Source organism: Anabrus simplex, chromosome 2, assembly GCF_040414725.1.
Source record: "Anabrus simplex isolate iqAnaSimp1 chromosome 2, ASM4041472v1, whole genome shotgun sequence".
NCBI classification, from domain to species: domain Eukaryota; kingdom Metazoa; phylum Arthropoda; class Insecta; order Orthoptera; family Tettigoniidae; genus Anabrus; species Anabrus simplex.
In genome coordinates this window covers 134,465,127-134,484,920 of record NC_090266.1, presented here as the reverse complement: position 1 = coordinate 134,484,920, position 19,794 = coordinate 134,465,127, and the positions used below count along the sequence as shown (strand labels likewise).

Genomic DNA, 19,794 nt, shown 5'->3' with positions numbered 1-19,794 from the left:
CGAAGCTTAATCACCGTGACAAACCACCTGCCTTATTCACCCGATTTAGCCCCTTGTGACTTCTTCCTGTTCCCGAAATGCAAAATGGTGATTCGGGGGCGGCACTTGGGTGATGTGGAAGCAACTGAACAGCATCACAACTGAAGACTTTCAACAATGTTATCAACAGTGGAAACGGCGTTGGCAGAAGTGCATCTTGTCTCAGGGAGAGTACTTTGAAGGAGACCATATTGTAATACCTGAATAATTGTTAAATAAAGTTATTATTCAACTTTTATACGTATTTTCCGGACAAACCTCGTATGGTCCGTATTGAATCGAGATTCACAAAGTATTGAAATAAGATATAAGGATCCACCTATTCAATAAAGTTACATTGACTTCTTAGACCTTACAGTTAAAATATACTAAATAACTTGAAATGGATATCCATATAATAGATGATAGATATTCTTCAACTGTGTTCTTGAAAAGATCATCAGAACCTGGCGGGTGAGATTACAGGAAACCAAATACAGTCCATTAAGAATAGGAACCAAATCCAAGGGGATCGCAACAGACTGCTTAGCATTTAATGTAGATGTTGATTCCCATAGGAAACCTAAAATATTTGTCCTGAATGAGTAAATTTATAATACCAATATAATGGTCCGTTATTGGACATTATAAATTTTCCAGGTAACTCATCCTTGGTTGCCTGCATTTCGCCCTCGTGTGCTAAGTTAGGCTCGTCAGTTGGGTGGTGTGCTAAGTCCCAACTGACAAGCCTAACTTAGCACACGAGGGCGAAACGCAGGCAACCAAGAATGAGTTGGCTGGAAAATTTATAATGTCCAATAACGGACCATTATATTGGTATTTTTGCTTAGCATTTGCCGATGAAATTGCTGTTCTCCCAAACGACATAGAAACCGCTAGAGCTCAAGTTGAAATTTTAAAGGAAATTGCCGAACAAACTGGTCTGCAGATATCGTTTGAGAAAACAGAAGTAATGACTAACATCAAAGAGGCTCCACCAAAACTCCATACAAAATACGGGGACATCGCCCGAGTAGACAAATTCAAATAACTGGGTGAGATCATCATGAAAAATGGACTGGACAAAGAAGCACTTCAGGAGCGAGTACGCAAACTGGAAATAGCCTACCAAACATCCCGCACATTCTACAACAAAAAATGCCTTTCCCAAAACGCCAAGATACATCACTATGAAACAGTTCTGAAGCCAGTAGTTCTATATGCAGCTGAAACCCTGTCTCTTTTTTTTTTTTTTCCCTCTAGTTGCTTTACGTTGCACCGACACAGATAGGTCTTATGGCGACGATGGGACAGGGAAGGGCTACGAGTGGGAGGGAAGTGGCTGTGGCCTTAATTAAGGTACAGTCCCAGCATTTGCCTGGTGTGAAAATGGGAAACCACGGAAAACCATTTTCAGGGCTGCCGACAGTGGGGTTCGAAAAACCCTGTCTCTAAATGCCAACAAAGGACTCCTTGAAGAACTGGAGAAAAAAGAACGCAAAATTGTGAGAGGAATCTTGGGATCAAAGTACAGAAATGTAATCCATCAAAAGAGATCCAGCGAGGAAGTCTACAGCAAAATAGAGAAAATTACCGACACAATCAGAAAAAGACGGGCATGATTTTACGGTCATCTGAAGAGAATGGACGGAAGAAAGTTAACTAAAGAAATCTTTCACTTTTTTGATTCAAACTCCAAAACCACAATTCGCTGGTTTAGAAATACCAAAGAAGACCTGCAAATGCTACATATCTCAGCTGAAGAAGCCCTTAACAGAGAGCTCTTCCGCAAGAAAATATTGACGAATGGGCTAAACCGAGACGAGCAACCGAAGAGGAGCGTAAGCAGGCCCACTCACAAAGAATGAGGGAAATTTGGGCTCTAAAGAAGGCCAAGTTCAGTGTCAAATGCAACAAGACTTAACGTGGTCCTTGATGGCCCCAGCGAATTATATATATAATAGATGAATAATGTTATTTATAGGTGTATGACTTGATAGTCATTTAACTACATTTTACATGTATGGGGCACTGTCACTAACTGTTACCTCTACTACAGTGGTAACACCAAACAAGGCACAAACACAGTTAAAAGGGGAAGGTAAGAGCACAATACACAATATAAGAAAACACTACACACTCGGAAAAACAGTAGCTAGGATTACGCGGATCTCCAAGAAACATGTACGTAAATATCAGTAGGGCCAACTAGTGAACAATAAACCGGGAAGATGAAAGGGACTGGGAACCTACCAAAGGCATGGACATGGCTTAGATAGCGGATTCCGAAATAAATCCCAGTGATCCTTAGATTTTAAAAATATTATTTATAAAATAATTTTACAAATACATTTCAAATACAATTCCAAGTTACGAGCTATAAGTTCAGTGATATACATAGCTTTTTCGTAGCAGTGTAAATTCAAATTTCAAATCAACTATACATCTATTTACCAATGCAGTTGTACAATGCAATATACAGTGAAGTTGAAGAGTTTCTCAAAATCTAACGTACCTAAAGTGATACAGAACTACCAGAGGCAAACCCCAAGGGAAATAATATTAAACTTCATTCTACATACGTTATTGAAACAAGAAATGGGAATGCCTCGGAAACAAACAGGTAAGCCTAGCTGAAAAACTAAAGCGTCATAAGTAACTAATTTGGTGAATCTAGGCGGGGTTAGGGCAGACTCCTGTATGAAGAGCAAATCGGAACATTACCGAAATTTTAGCAGGAACAGAATTCAAGAGTGCTTACCCGAGGAGAGTGCCATCCCGGAAACCGGGGGACGTCAACCAGATAGGCTGCTCGCAGACAGATAAACCGAGACCGAAGAATTCAGGATACAGAATTCATTCAAACACTGCCTCGCTTACTATATATAGGAAATTCCGGCCTTGGAGGCAGCCAATCAGCGTGCACGAGTTCCCTATCGCCACCTAGACTCGCCAATCACCACCTTACTTTCGATCGCGAACTTTGACTAACCTTCTAGAATACGCCTGATCGCGAATGTCGTATTTCCAGAACAGACAGAACACACTTTCTAGAACACATACCAACAAAGTAACACACCCTGTACAAAAGTTATGTAACTTTCTGGATCTTTCCAGGAACTATAGACAGAATTCTACTATTTACAAATGCCTATGTTACAACATTATACAGTACAGGTTAGGTCAATAAAAATAAAACTTCATATCGTATTTTACAAACAAAGTCTTCAAAAAAATACATTCCACTCTCATTACATAGTTCACTTGTAACACTAACAAACACTTTAATTGCATCATATGGTACACTATAACTGCGCAGAGCTTCTAAAACAGCAGGAGAGCTGTCGCAGTGATGACAGATTTAAATCATGTGGTTGCGATGGTAAAGTCTGCATTTTCGAACACAAGAAAGCGAAAATATAATTATTTACAATTCTTAACATCAAAGTATGGTGCTTGAAAGGAAGCAAAGCTTTTTCTTGTACTTGTCATAACCTGATGGGATAGCTGGTTTCAGGCTGTCTTCTATTTGAGTGCTTACTTTACTGATGATGTTACATTTTTCAAGATGTCTGACATGAAAGACATCAATAACTGTGGTATTAAATACCTGACTGATCTGAGTGACCGAGAAGTGAATAGGCTTCACACCCATGTGGTTTTTTTCACAGATCATGCAGCTGGATTGATTGACCTCCTTACTGAACTTGAAGGGTCTCTGTATCCTACCTCTCATCTCCTTTACCCCAAACTACATAACCTTGATGCCAGTTTTACCTTCATTTGTGAGGGGATTTTTTCTGCAGCAACTAATGATGCTTTGATTAGGCTCAGTCCTCTACAGCAGACTGCATGTAGAGACACATTTGTCGGTGAAGATAACAAGAAGCTCCCTAGTACTACTGAATTTTATAATGGAACTAAGTATGGTGTTGATGTAGCTGATCACATGGCGCATAAATACACCACTAGGGCTGGATGCTGAAGGTGGCCTGCACATGTATTTTACAACGTACTTGATCTAGCAGCAATAAATTCATGGATAGTCTACAAGGAATTTACGGGACAGAGAATCTCTCGACATGATTATATTTTTGAAGTAATACCAGAACTAAGATCTTATTTTGTGAAGACAAGATCCCTGTTGATTGAACTCTCCCTACACTTCAGCCTGAGCCTCAGACTCAGGCCCAATGTGCCAGCCATAAGCAACAACAATGTCGAGTGAACTCCAATTGTAAACAGAACAAAACGTAGACACATGTTCTTCGTGCAACAAAGTAGTCTGTGAAAAATGTTTGTGTAAGGTAATCGCTTGCATAAATTGCTTGTCAAGTGCCTGAATAGGCTTGTAAACAAAGAGAGACTTATTTTCATCATAAGTTTTCACAAAGGCATTCAGTAGCAAGCCTGCCAAATTATTTCATTGTTATCAATTAGAAGTGACATAATATGAACAATTATTAATATTTAACAATGGATTGGTGTCCTATGTTGTTTTAAAATAAAGTATTTAACATTCACATGTTTCCTAGATCCTGGATGCTAGATATATTATCAGTAAGTGGCAGCGGTCAAAATGACCGCCTGCGGCCTTTATAGGTATGAGGAAAATTTAGGCGTTCTAGTATTACTAGGACCCTTTTTCTTTGATTGTACTGTCACTGGAGCAGTGTGCTTGGAAATGTTATGCACATTAATTTTACCAGCAGTACTTGCACTTTATGGAGCTGATGATGTGGTCTTCTACCAACAGGACGGGGCATCACCACTTTACCATGTAGCAGTACGAACTTTCCTGGATGACAATCTTCAGGGATATTTGATTGTACAGAGAGGGATGGACTTTTACTTACTGAGAAAGATCAAGTCTATTGACTTAAGCCGTGCATGCTGGAGGCCCTTTGCCAGGAGAGTACAGCAGCATGTCCAGTGATCTCCATTGCAACATTGACCGACATAGTTGTGGCAACCACTCGTCGTTCTGCTATCTGTCTGCCAGTGAATGGCAAACATTTTGCAAGTTGCGTTACGTCGCACCGACAGAGATAGGTCTTACGGCGACGATGGGACAGGAAAGGGCTAGGAATGGGAAGGAAGCGGTCGTGGCCTTAATTAAGGTACTGCAACTTGCAAAATGTTTGCCATTCACTGGCAGACAGATAGCAGAACGACGAGCGGTCGCGACAATTATGTCGGTCAATGTTGCAATGGAGATCACTGCACATGCCTGGTGTAAAAATGGGAAACCATGGAAAACCATCTTCAGGGCTGCCGACAGTGGAATTCGAACCCACTATTTGCCGAATTCTGGATACTGGTCGCTCTTAAGCGACTGCAGCTATCGGGCTCGGTGCGAACATTTTGAACATCTAATGTGACCATATGCTTAACTGAAGACAGTACTTCATATGTGATCAATATTTCAAATAATAATAATAATAATAATAATAGTTTTTGTTCCATAAGGAGAGTGTACATGTTCTGCTGGACTCTGTATATACAAATATCTTCTTCTTCAAGTAACCCTTTTGAGGGTATGATAAATCAACTTTGGTTACTTTTCTTTACATTTAACTTTCTTCATTTCCAGACTTCCTTCGTTTTCTGAGAATGCTGTTTGCAACCGGGCTTCAGGTTACACGACTCATAGTAAATAATAATAATAGTAAAACTTAAATTATATGGAATTTTAACACCTTTAACGCAAACCAAAACACCGGATAAACTGCATCAAAATTAAACAAACGAACATCAGGTTGGACAACGAGAAGACTATAAGAAAGGAATTGGAGCAGGCGTGGGAACCCTACCTAGGGCCATGAGGATACATAGGTCGAGGATTTCAAGAAGAATCAACGGTGATTCCTTGATCTGTTAATATTTTTTCCAAAATAGACATTACAAACAAAATTCTCGATTCAAAATTCATATTAACATAGGCCAAATATACAAGTTCAGTAGCAATTTACCAAGGGCTGTTCGCTTAAGTCAAAGAGGCTAACCTAAAGGTACTTTAACAAATATACAGAGTACAATGATTAAAGGTAATAGGAGCCACGTGATATATTAAAATTATACATAACGGAAGCTAAGGCATCTTAATAATAGAGTGGCGAGTCAGGGTGGTAGGGGGTAAACTCCTATGTGAAAATACAAGCAAACTTTAAATATGAATTAAGATGGAAATGAAACCAACAGCACTTACCCCAAGGCACGTCATCCCGGGTGGGAGGACCTCCGAAGTGTGTGTGCTCGCTAGACTGACTAGAACCGAAAAAGTCCATGAAATCTTGCCTCGCTCTCTTAAGAAGGCCAAGGCTGGCCCCGGTCTGATCACCAGGTAACCATTCAGGCCACAGAACCTTACGTCTCACCGCCCAGTTCCACCAGTCAAAACCCCTGTTAATTTCTCCAACGTAACTGTTTATCGAGAACCTTCCATCTTATGAAACTCGTACACAACTAGTAGAATATGCTTCTAATGTTTATTGAGAACCTTCCATCTTCTAGAATCGACAAGGGCAGACACACCCTATTCCGAAAGTCCAAATCACAACGTTTTCACAATGTTCCAGAATATCACCAAACAATAATGATAACCCTTTACGTTTTACTCATAGTTACATGTACAAATGCAACACACTTTTTTCTTTTCTTTCTCTACAAAACCTGGCACATTGTTCCTTTTCCTCTTGAGTCCATTTTCTTCCAGTTGTTAATTTCTCTCTCTCTCTCCTGAAATTCTGCCTTTCGTGTTACTTCTCTGAAACGTGTTCTGTTTTCTACTGTATCTATTTTAATTCCAGCGTTTTTCACATCCTTTTTTTATTTTCAATGAATCACATTGGCTTGGATTTGTAGCTGTTCAATAAGTGGAAGATTTGTTTAGTTAGTCTATTGTTATTCATTCTATAAATGTGTCCCAAAAACTGGAGTCTTCTTTTCCTCATTACAGTTGTTGGTTTTTCAACTTTTAAATATAGCTCTCTGTTCGATCGTAGTCTAAATTCAACTCGAGTTTCTGCTGCATATAAAATTTCTGGCTGGGCCACTGTTTGATAATGTCTCAATTTCAAGTTCCAGGATAAAGATTTCTTATTGTATATATTTTTTGTCATATGAAAAATCCTTTCCATTTTGTTTACTCTTATATCTATAGGTACCTTTTCTTGTGTGTTGTTTATTATCCATTCTCCCAGGTATTTAAAGCAATCTGTCTGAAATATATGTTATTGTTTTTCCAAATGATATTTACAATCCTATTTTGGTCAAATTAATATAATCGATATATGTATGTATATACAGTGTATATATTTACTATATATATATATCTGTGTCGGTGCAACGTAAGGCCCCTAGCAAAAAAAAAAAATATATATATACACACATATATCTATTAATACTGTTCATTTCTTTACAGTACTTATACAGTTCAACACTAACAGCTTTTTATCATCCTTACTTGACTTCCATCTCCCTAAATTCATCATCACTGCTCTCTAGTCCAGCACATTTCCCTGAATGTACCTCCCTATAACTCTGAGCACAGATCCCTATCCACTTCCCACCCATTAGATTAGGATCTGCAATTCTCACTCCGAGTTTCTCTAATACCCACTCCATAGTCTCATTTAAATCTCTGATCACCCTCCACTCAGTATCCCTCCTTAACGTTGTTCCAGTGATAACACTCTCTGCTCCTTCTATATTCTCCTACGCTGTTGTAACCAGATCCCACACATCCCGAACAATGTTAGTACCTGCTTGCCTTATGTTGATGGCACAGATGTAGAAAATTACCACCTTCTCCTTACTCTCCTCGTTCCCTTCTACTTTCCTCCACATCTGCATGAAACCAATTCGTGAATAACTCGTGACCCTTGTTCCCTTTCCACTATACACTTCCCCATATGCCCAGCAGTAGTCACCCATGGCTAGAGCCTCAGTCCAACTCTCCCATTCTCTTGGTCTCCCTCATCTTCCCTGATGACTACAGAACCTACATCATCCTGCCTTCTCTCCCTCCCACAACTCTGTTTCACGTCCTTCTTCATATCCCTTACTCTGCGTTCCCTTTCCTCTTACCTTGCCCCTCCTCTGTAACACTTCCCTGTTCCCCAACATGCAGTGACACATATATATTTATTATTATTACTACATGATATTAGAATAATTCGGTATTGATGGTTTTCACTTTACAAAGGTGCAAAAATGAGTGTACCCTCCTAAATCAATACATCATATATTCCATCATTAGAAGGAGTAATCCAATTCAAACGAGTTTTGGCTCGTTTGAGCCATCTTCAGTGAAAAAAACTTTCCTGAATTCACTTCATGAGGAGAATCTCTAGCCCTCATTTTACTTTCCCTTAAAACATTACCCCATCTTTCTTCCACCAATTCTCCCTTTCCTTCCCATCTGGCTTACCTACCTTCTATATCCTGTACATGTTTTTTTTTTTTTTTTCCTATTGGTTTTACGTTGCACCAACACAGATAGGTCTTATGGCAATGATAGGATAGGAAAGGGCTAGGAGTTGGAAGGAAGCGGCCGTGGCCTTAATTAGGGTACAGCCCCAGCATTTGCCTGGTGTGAAAATGGGAAACCATGGAAAACCATCTTCAGGGCTGCCGACAGTGGGATTCGAACCCACTATCTCCTGGATGCAAGCTCACAGCTGCGCTCCCCTAACCGCACAGCCAACTTGCCCGGTGTACTTGATTCATTCCTATCCTCCATTACATGCCTAATTATCTCCCTGAAACTCACTATTCCTTCCCTCATTTTCCATAATGTCTGCTCACAACCACAGTCCCTTCGCTCTTTAGAGGAAATAAATGGCTTTCCATGAGTTGTTTTCTATTGGAGACTGATCCATTGTTCACATCATGTAATGCTCAGCTGAAGAAGTTGCATGTGCGTTTTTATGCTATTCGTCGCCATTAAATTTCATGAAATTCTTTATTTATTTGAATCTTAAGTACCACAAAAGGAAAGAAGATAAACCTACAGCACATGCAGTAATATACATAATAATGATAAAGAATACAGGTTACAAATAGAGAGGCAATTACACTGGCAGTTACACTGGTATTCTATAGACAAAATGATAGAAAATATGAATAAAGAACAGATTTGAATATTTAAGGAAAAACAGATGAATACCTTAGTTAACAGAATAACAATTTTAAGAATATTAATAAGAATGCTATGTTGTTGGAATACATAAATACTACTCAGCTTTGTAGTAGGGAGGTTTGCTTATTGTTGCTTGCTGGTTACAATTATAAGCTGGGATGACAAAATAATTATACAACTATATATTTTCTATGAACACAGTCTGAAAATGTATACGCTGCTCAGAATCAACATTTTATCTTATCTTCAGATATTCCTAACTACCCTGTACAAATGTATAATGGGTTTGGGATCAGATTATTACAGCAATAACATGTCCTGTTTACATAGCAGAGGGAGAAAAACCACCTCAGAGGAGGATTGTTGTGTGTATCTGCACGCTCTTCGAATTTGCCAACTTATAGCGTGAGCACTACGTATGTACCTACAGCAGGCTTCTAGAGTATGTTAGTGACCTAACAGTCAGAAACAAGCTTATGAGAGGCCTATTTAAGTTCCAGTGACCCGCTGAAGTTCCTGCACTGGATAGACGACATTGTGCCACGTGACTGCAGTTTGCTAGAAATCATCTACACATGCAGCTAAGACACTGGCAGTCTGTGCTGTTCTTGCATGGAGCCCTTTGCACGTTATATTGTTCAGATTGTCTGTGAGTCTGGAGAAGAAATGGGGAATGTTTTCATCCAACAGCTGTACAACATACTGTTCCTTATGGAGGTGGATCTGTTATGATATGGGCAGGCGCAAGTCTTGACTTGAAAACCAATGTGATCATTTGCAATAGATCCTGGACTGCTCGGTGGTACATTGAGGAAATTTTAGTGCCATTTGTTATGGTTTACTGAATGAATATCAGAAATTATACTTTTCTTAGTGGGAATTCTGTCATTCACATCCAAGAAATTGTAAATCACAGTTTGCATGCTTAAACCTCATATCTTTTTACATTGTTTACTGAGCTTGATAGCTGCAGTTGCTTAAGTGTGGCCAGTATCCAGTATTTGGGAGATAGTGGGTTTGAACCCTACTGTCGGCAGCCTTGAAGATGGTTTTCCGTGTTTGCCCATTTTCACACCAGGCAAATGCTGGGGCTGTACCTTAATTAAGGCCACGGTCGCTTCATTCTCGCTCCTAGCCCTTTCCTATCCCATTGTCGCCATAAGACCTATCTGTGTTGGTGCGACGTAAAGCAACTTTAAAAAAAAAAACATTGTTACATGAAAATTGTAAAATCAAGTATCCATCAGTGTGTAAATATTGGAGAATAAAAAAATAATGTCTGTTGATATCGAGTTCAGTATAAGTCAAATTCAAATATTAAAAAAATATAAGTTCATCTTGAGATTAGAACATATGTTTTTAATACTCTAATACAATCAAAATTTCATTGAAAATGGTGTGAGGGGAGCTTTGTAGTCACAATTCAACATCACTGTTCCAGTGCTGCATGAATTGTGTTCGCTCTTTTGGTCGACTGTACAAAGAACACTAGGCACATAGCTGCCAATATTTCAGTCAAGCCAGCCTGGCCACAGTGGTCTGGTCTCAAAAGGCTCCCAGCTGCACAACTTTAGGCTAGTGAGTTGGTAGTTAAATCAGTGTAGAAATCTGAACAGAGTCTGCATTGAAGCTGGTAGTTGATTTGTTGGCGATGCTACCAGTGAAATTGATACTGGTTATATGTAGACAGTGGGTCGCAGGTCTTAGAGTGGTTGTGTTCAGAAGGGTAAGGGCCTATGTGTGCTCTATCCATGTGTACTTGCGCGGTAAGTTGCTGTTGATCATCTGCTTTTTAAATATGCACTGCCTGACAAAAAATTTGAAGCACCCAGAAGAGGAGGAGGAAATGAAACATCACGTGTTGATAGGGTGTGTGATGTTATTCCATTGATTGCAAAATTGAGTCAAATTTAGAAATAACATGGCAGTACGAGCCCACTTATCAGTATGACATTGCACCTGCTCTGGCCTGGATGCATGCAACGATTTGGTTGGGAAGGGTGTCAAAGCCATTGTATCTTCTCCTGAGGCAAGCTGGCCCACAACTATTGTAACTGGTCCTTGATACCCTGGATACTGGCACTGGGACGGAGTTGACATCCGAGCTGGTCCCATGCATTTTATCACAGACAGATCTGGGGATCTTGCTGGCTGTGGGAGTACCTCAACATCATGCAGAGAGTTCATGGAGACACATGCCGTTGTGTGGATGAGCATTGTCCTGTTGAAAAATGGCACGATGATACTGTCGCATGAGGACGCAGGATGTCCATGACGTACCACTGCACCATCAGATTTCCCTGAATCACTACCAGCCGTAACTGAAGTCATGCCCAATGACTTCCCACACCCAGGAGTAACACCGCTGTGCCTCTCTGAAATATTGGAAGAATGGGACCTCTCCCCAGGTTGTCATCATACTCTGGGGTGATGGTCATCCTGGGTAGTGCAGAACCGCAATTCATCGCTGAATGCAATGCAACGCTATTTATCAGCAGTCGATACTTCCCAGTCGCGATACCACTCCAAACGCAGCCTTTTGTGTTGTGGTGTTAATGGCAGCCTGCGCATGGGAGAGTAATTCCCTAGTCCAGTTGCTGCTGCTCTCCGACTAATGTTGTGGGATGACACGGAATGTTTCAGGAAGTCCATTACTTGTTCTCGGATGACAGGCGCAGGTGTGAATGTGTTACGATATGCTTGGTACACAATACAGCGATCCTCCCTTGTGATGATCAGATGTGGTAGACCAGAACCTTCACGACGAGTATGCCTGCCCTCACATTCCGATGCACTCCAGTATTGGGCCACTGTTGTATCTGAATGCCCCACAAATCTGGGTATTGCACGATTCGACCAGCCGGCTAAATGGAGACCCACACTGAGGCCACTTTCAAACTCTGTCAGGTGCTGATAATGCTGTCTTTCACGAGTATGCGGCATCTCCATGTCCTTCACAGTGATCACTCAACATCTGATGCTTTTCATGCCCCTGGTAACAACACAAAAAACAACACCAATGCACTCTGGTGGCTGTTCTACCTGTCACAGGGAATTGCAACTCTAATCATTTACATACCCGCCAATGGTATGTACATGTATGAAGTTACAATGACATCGAACCATTTCTTCTGGGGGCTTCAATTTTTTTGTCAGTCAGTCCATATTCAGGGTATCACCTAAGATGTTACACCAAAACAATTTAAAATCTGCTGTTTTCATAATCTTTCATAGTATTAGGAGGCTCATGAATTACTGTGCTACATTTTTCTGTGGAATTATTAATAACACGGATGTCAACACCAATCTTGTTTTCTTAAATGGAACTATAGCAATTTGTGTCATTAGCACGAACATACAAATAGTTACGATTTAGGACATGTAATTAAATCATACATTAGACAAATACTTTTTGAAATATCAGTAATACTTGAACTTGCACTCTAATGGCTGACAACAGGCCCTGGTCTTGATGTATTTTATGTTGTTTGCTTGTGCAAGCTATTTTCTTGTTGCAAACCCAGCAACAGAATTGACATTTTACAGTACATCTAACTATGTGACATATCCCTTCGGTTTGCAACGTGTTTATGACAGGTAAACTACAGATGGGATAGGGAGATTTTTCCCTAAGAAATAAAATAATGGTGTTGGTTGAACTCATTGCAGCTGGTGCTGCAATATTGAGGGAAAATCTTTGGTCTGTGTCATCATCTCCCAAGAAAGGTCTGCAAATGTGCATTGCCGTTGATGTTAAACATTTCAAGCGCATAATAAAATAGAAACATTAGTGTGAGAATCACATATCAAATATCTTGTAATTAATTTGTATACATTGTTTTTGTAAAAATTCCACTTACATTCAACAAACGATTAACCACAAGCAGAGAATCAGTATAGTGGCTTTATTGCATAAAGAAAAAGGTCTTGTTGCATGCATCATCTCTAAATGCCAAACTCCTGTTAGTATCATAACAGTTGAACAGACAATACTGATCATATTTCCATGCCCAGTCAATCACCATCATTACCATGAAGTTACTCTGATATTATTAATTTGCTTTTCTAAAAGGAACTGTTGAGCTGTACTATGTTATTTTCAATTTACAGTTCACATGTGCAGTTTTCTCAAAACAGAAACAATAAAACATTAGTTTTGTAACTAATACTACAGTGTTAGTTTTTCTTAAAGAAAAACATAAATCTCCCTATACCTTCTTTAGTTCATTTGTCATAAACATGTTATAAAGCCGAGGGATATATCTCATATTTACAAGAGATGCTCGTACGTACTGTAGAATACCAGCTGGGGGCTGGAATCATGACAAGGGAACAGCTTGCACCAGCGAATGCCACCTGATATGACAAGAAGTGGCCACTCTTTGCCATGAAAAGTGTGAGTAGAAGTATTACTGATATTTCAAAAAGTAATTGTCAGATGTATAAATGAATTGCATATCTGAAGTATTAATAATAAAATCTTTTACCAAGTGAGTTAGCCTTGCATTTAGGGTCACGCAGCTGTGAGCTTGCATTTGGGAGATGGTGGATATTCAAACCCCACTGTCGGCAGCCCTGAAGACATTTTTCCTTGGTTTCCCATTTTCACACTTGACAAATGCTGGGGCTGTACCTTAATGAAGACCATGCCCAACCCTTTCCTATCCCATCGTTGCCACAAGATGTACCTGTGTCAGTGCGACGTAAAACAAAAATTCTGCTAGTGTCTGAAATTGCTATTGTTACATTTGAAAAAACGAAGTTAATGTTGGTGTCTCCGTAATTAATAACCCCACAGAAAAACTCAGCACAATGTTTTATGAGCTCCTTAATACCATTTAACATTGTGAAAACAATATCAATATCTTCAATGGATTAGAAGTTATTTTGATGTAACACCTTAGGTGAATAACCCTGTATATTGCTCCCGTTAGCTTTCATACCTGAACATTTATCTATATATCCCAGATATCTTTCTTGGTATTGTTCATCCTTTAGCTGATTCTAAATTAAATTATTGATGCTCGGTCTATTTTTTCTCCTCTTAAAATGCAAAAGGGCCATTGCTCGAATTTGTTTTGAAGGAAGTAAGAGAAAAGTTACTGATGATGTCCTGTAGCGTTGTGACACGTCCTTCTTTGTTTGATTTCTCTTCCTTGTTTGTAATTTCTATTTGTCTTTTTCCCGCTGTCATCCTGATGATCATAATAAGAATTTTTATTTTTTTTAGTATTGTACAATATTCTACTGCAACATTAATGTGTTGCTTTCACTCACCAATATAAACTGTGTCTGTTGTGTGTTCCTATATTATTTAATTTATGACTCATACTCTGTGTTCATCCCTAGAAGTACTACAAAAGTCTTCCTTTATGTATCAATGAGTGTAAGTCGAATATCCCCTTAACAAATCCCATATCCTATTCATGAGGGAAAATTCATTGAAACTTGAAGTTGTCTGTTCGTGTTCCATTTTATTAACGTTCATATTTTGGACATCTATTTCTTTGCATTTCATTTTTCAATAGCACAGTCATTTGTTTCAGTTATTAGAACTCTTCGACTCAGAAGATCCAAGGGAAAGGGATTTCCTGAAGACTACCTTGCATAGAATATATGGAAAGTTCTTGGGACTGCGGGCGTACATCCGGAAGCAAATAAATAATATTTTTTATAGGTGAGAATGGTTTTTAGATTATGGGAAGTATCATGATTTTATTGCTGTTATAGTTGTTAATTATAACATTGTTTTATCCTTTCTAGATCTGTTATGTTAAATTTATCACAGTTTGGTGTGAAAGGATATAAATGTATATCCTCATAGTTGCTGAATAGTTTTATATATCCTCTCTTGTCTCTTTTTTTCTATATAAAATGGAAAATGCAGAATCAGGTATTGTAATAGACTGTCCAAGTGACTAAAAATCTACTTATGAGGCACATCGGGTACCACAACTATCTATTAATTAAGAAAAGCTTGTTCGTATCAGTTATGATATAACCAAATCCATTCTTGAGTGACGGTTTAATGAATCTACCAGTAATTTTGAATAGTAATGAGGATTGAAGTTCAGAATCATTTTTATTTTATTTTTGGAGACTTTGCTGCAAAGACTCTTGCAGGTACGTAATAAATACAGCGTCAAGATTAAAGAATGACTTATTGATGTTGGGCTGATTGACCTTGGAGGAGATGCATGAGAATTGGAGAAATTAACCTGCAGGAGCTCAACATATACCTCTTCTGCAGTGTGCATCTTCCTTCACCAGAATCTTCATATTGACTAAATGCTCAGCAAATATTCTTATCTTTGTTGTTGTTTCATTTTATGAATTAAATGATATGGGTGGTCAACAGCCCTTGTTCATCTTAGGGAGGGGGTGTCATAAGTTGTGAGATTGTGGTGTCTGTGTAAGTAAGGGTCTCTGCTTTAGATATAAAATTGCATAAGAGGCAGACGTTGTCATGAATAACAATCACTGTTATAGTTATTATAGATTAGTGTGATCTATCTTCTCTCAGTATGGGATTTTACTCTAATTGAGATTCACACTTGCAACTGAATTTGACAGCAGGAGGTTTATGTGTAAAATAGTAGCCAGTAGCTTTTATTGTCTTCCATCTTCTTCCTGCCTGTTTTCTTCGTAAAAGATCTTTACCCATTCCATCAGCTGAAAATGGAGATGTAGGTTGTGAAGACCCTTCCAGGAACCTTATATATGGAGGAGAAATTAGAAATTACAGGAAAGCTTTGAAAGGATGATCATAAGTAGTACCTGCTACTACCTCCTTGTAAATCACAGTTAGAGCATGTCAGTTATAATTCTAATTACCAGTAGTGGGCAGATAAATATATATGTTTAAGTGGAAAATTTGGACACAATACGAATGATTCAGTAGTGAATTCTAATGGACTTGGCAAACATTGTCTACTTGTAGCAGCTATTGACAAAGAAAGCGTACCATCCATTACAATAAAAGTATTTTCGCTTATCAATAGGATACTTACTTTTTAGCTAAGTAGTCTTCCAGAATTAACAAAGAGTGAAAACATCAAAATTTATCTCGCAAGGGTTGTTCACGTACCAGGGAATTGCTGATCTAGCATAAATTTTGCACACATGTTAAACGAGCCAAGAGTAACCCAACGGTCAAAACATGTCTTTCAGAAATTAGCTTATGCAACCAATAGAAAGTATTAAATTTTACATGTTTGAGTCAATGGGGAAAAATAAAGGTACAAATATAAATGTTACATCTGTACAACAAGGGACATTACACATCAAAGCAAGTTTCTGCAACAGTAAATGCTCATGGTAGAAATTTTACACCAACTACACCTAATGAAACAAGAATGAAGGCAAGTGGAACATTTTACAACAACACTGGCAAAACAATATCGCACGGGTGCTCAAAGACTCAGGAATTTTTGGCCAAGTGCAGGCTTTGGTGCCACACGTATTGCCACAAAGGACGAAAACGAGGAGATTGTTGAAAAATGGCACCACGATACTGTCTAGATGGTGTTTCTCTGCACCAAAACTATATTCAAATTCAGTAATCGGACAGTGTCGGATAATCTACACACACAGCCTTTCTATATTCTAACCCCATATACACTACCTGACAAAAAAAAAAAAAAAAAGGAAGCACCCAGAAGAAGAAGAGGAAACGAAATGAAACTTCACGTGTTGATAGGATATGTGATGTTATTTCAGTGATTGTAAACTTGACTCAGTTTTGTAAAGAACTTGGCAATATGAGGCCACTCATCAGTATGACGTTGCACTTGCTCTGGCCTGGAAGCGCGCTCTGATTCGGTTGGGAAGGAGCCGTTGTATCCTCTCCTGAGGCAAGCTGGCCCACAACTGTTGTAGCTGGTCGTATATTCTGGATACTGGCATTGGGACAGAGTTGATGTCCGAACTGGTCCTACACGTGATCTATCGTGGACAGGCCTGGGGATCTTGCTGACCATGGGAGTACCTCAACATCACGCACACAGTTCGTAGAGACACGTGCCGTGTGTGGATGAGCATTGTACTGTTGCAAAATGGCACCACGATACTGTCGCATGAGAGGTAACGCGTGAGGACACAGGACGTCCATGATGTACCGTAGTGCCTTCAGAGTTCCCCCGGTCACTACTAACCATGCCCTGAGTCTACCTGATAGCTCCTCACACCATAACGCCAGGATTAACACCACTGTGTGTGTATGCAACATTGGTAGAATGGGACCTCTCCCCAGGTCGTCATACTCTCAGACGATGGTAATCTGGGGGTAGTGCAGAACCGCAATTTACCGCTGGACACAGTGAGACACCATTCATCAGCAGTCTATGCTCCCTGGTAACAGCACCACTCCAACTACAGCCGTTTGTGTTGTGGTGTTAACAGCAGCCTGAGCATGGGACAGTAATTCTCTAGCCCAGCTGCTACTAGTCTCTGACTAAGGGTGCAGGATGGCACAGAATGTTGCATGGAGTCCATTACTTGTTCTCGGATGGCAGGCACAGATGCGAAGGGGTTATGATGTGTTAGGTGCATGATATGGCGATCCTCCCTTGACAAGAATGCCTGCCCTCACGTTCTCATGCAGTCCAACATCAGGCCACTGTCGCATCTGGATACTGTACGATTTGACCACCCAGCCAAATGGAGGCCAACAATGGGGTGTCTTTCAAACTCTTTTAGGTGCTGATAATGCTGTCTTGCACGAGTATGCAGCATCTCTATGTCGTTCACAGTGATCACTCGCCATCTGACGCTTTTGGTGCACCTTATGTACCCTACCAGGCCTGGTAACGACGCTAAACAGAAACACCACCAATGCTCTCTGGTGACTGTTCTACCTGTCACAGAGAATTGCAGCTCTAATCATTTACATACTTGCCGATGGTGTGTACGTGTACGAAGTTACATTGACATCCAACCTTTTCTTCTGGGTGCTTCAAATTTTTTGTCAGGCAGTGTACATCAATTTGTTGACAGGAGTCTGTGGCACCTGAAGGGATCATCATCAAATGCACATACCAGACTCCTGCAGCCAGACCCACCGTGCAGCACTTCGAACCCACGGGCTCCGGCAGTCCAGCCCGTGCAGTGCCTTTCTCTTTCTGACGCGGCAGCGTACTGGCCCACTGCACTGGGCTCATACGGCCCACCGCAGTCCACCGCACTGGGCGGGCTCCGTGGAAAAACCTTGAGTAGTTCTCAACAATAACATGTGCGCTGTGCACAACGAAATGTTCACGTCACACTACTATTCGGATCATTCACTCTACGAATTCCGTACGCTACTAACATATTGCAAAGTAGGCTAATCGCATTTTGAAATTAAACGGTAGATATTTCTCCTGCACTATAATAATAAATAATAATAATAATAATAATAATAATAATAATAATAATAATAATAATAATAATAATAATAATAATAATAATAATTGAAAACAAACAGAAACTTTATTATAAACTAACATTCGTTTGCAATTGGCATCAAGTTAACTGAAAATGAATCTAAATAACATGAAGCATATTCATAGGACTTCATTCGGGTTTACCTCAAAATAAAATATAAACGGAAATGACGTGCAATTTGCCAACAACAAAAACAATCCTGAACATAGCTTTTACTTAGTGTGAGTAGTTTATTGGTCACTGTTAATATGGTGGAATGGAATTACTGTGAATGAAAAGAAGAGCATCAGCATTGTCGTGCGTTGAGAATGAAGCCCGCTGAACTGCAATTTATCTCTGAAGCTGAACATGATGCTTGCATACATATTACTTTCTTAGTGATCTGGTGAAATATTGGATAGTTTTGTCCATTTGTTCTCCAATAGGACGCTTCTTGCATTCCACAATTTTGCTTTAAATATCTTTCCAGCTCATCTGTTGGAATAGGAGCATCATGAACGTCAGTCCACGAAGAAAATTTCATTACTTTGGCAGGTTGTGGCATAGTCGTGGAGTCTGATGAAATGGCGTATGGCTTTTAGTGCCGGGAGTGTCCGAGGACATGTTCGGCTCGCCAGATGCAGGTCTTTTGATTTGACTCCTGTAGGCAACCTGCGCGTCGTGATGAGGATGAAATGATGATGAAGACGACACATGCACCTAGCCCCGTGCCAGCGAAATTAACCAATTAAGGTTAAAATTCCCGACCCTGCCAGGAATCGAACCCGGGACCCCTGTGACCAAAGGCCAGCACGCTAACCATTTAGCCATGGAGCCGGACACTGAAATATTAGAATGCTAGTCATTCAAGCACGCCTCGTTCATCGTTTTTTATCTAATCATAAAAAAGACAAAATCAGTCCGACTCCTTTAATCTACACTAATATAATAAAGAGAGACCGCAAATTTTGTTAGTTTGCGTATATCTGGAGGGTAATCTCGGAAACTACTGGACGGATTCTAAAAATCCTTTAACTAATGTAAATATACATTATCCCTGAGGGACATGGGCTGTATTTTATTTTCAAAACAATTCGATGTGGGGGCGACAGGGAAAGCATAAAAATAATAGGCTAATATAGGCAAAATATCGAATTTGTCGTGCAAGGGCAACACTAAGCTCATTTTAAGCCCCTTGACCCAAAGAACAAATCTCGGTGAGCCCCATGGGC

The 19,794-nt window shown here is 39.7% G+C and overlaps 1 protein-coding gene across 4 annotated transcripts in view; it reads left to right on the top strand.

Moving 5' to 3' along the window:
- The window catches only part of LOC136863938 (serine/threonine-protein phosphatase 2A 56 kDa regulatory subunit delta isoform), a 766,800-nt gene that overhangs the window by 431,889 nt on the left and 315,117 nt on the right, over positions 1-19,794 (top strand). For all 4 annotated transcript variants that reach the window (XR_010859229.2, XM_067140384.2, XM_067140386.2 and 1 more), the window contains one exon: positions 14,707-14,837. Coding sequence is in view for 3 of the 4 variants with exons in the window: in XM_067140384.2 (XP_066996485.1) it covers positions 14,707-14,837 (131 nt within the window). In the remaining variant the exon portion in view is untranslated. The remainder of the gene's footprint in view (positions 1-14,706; positions 14,838-19,794) is intronic.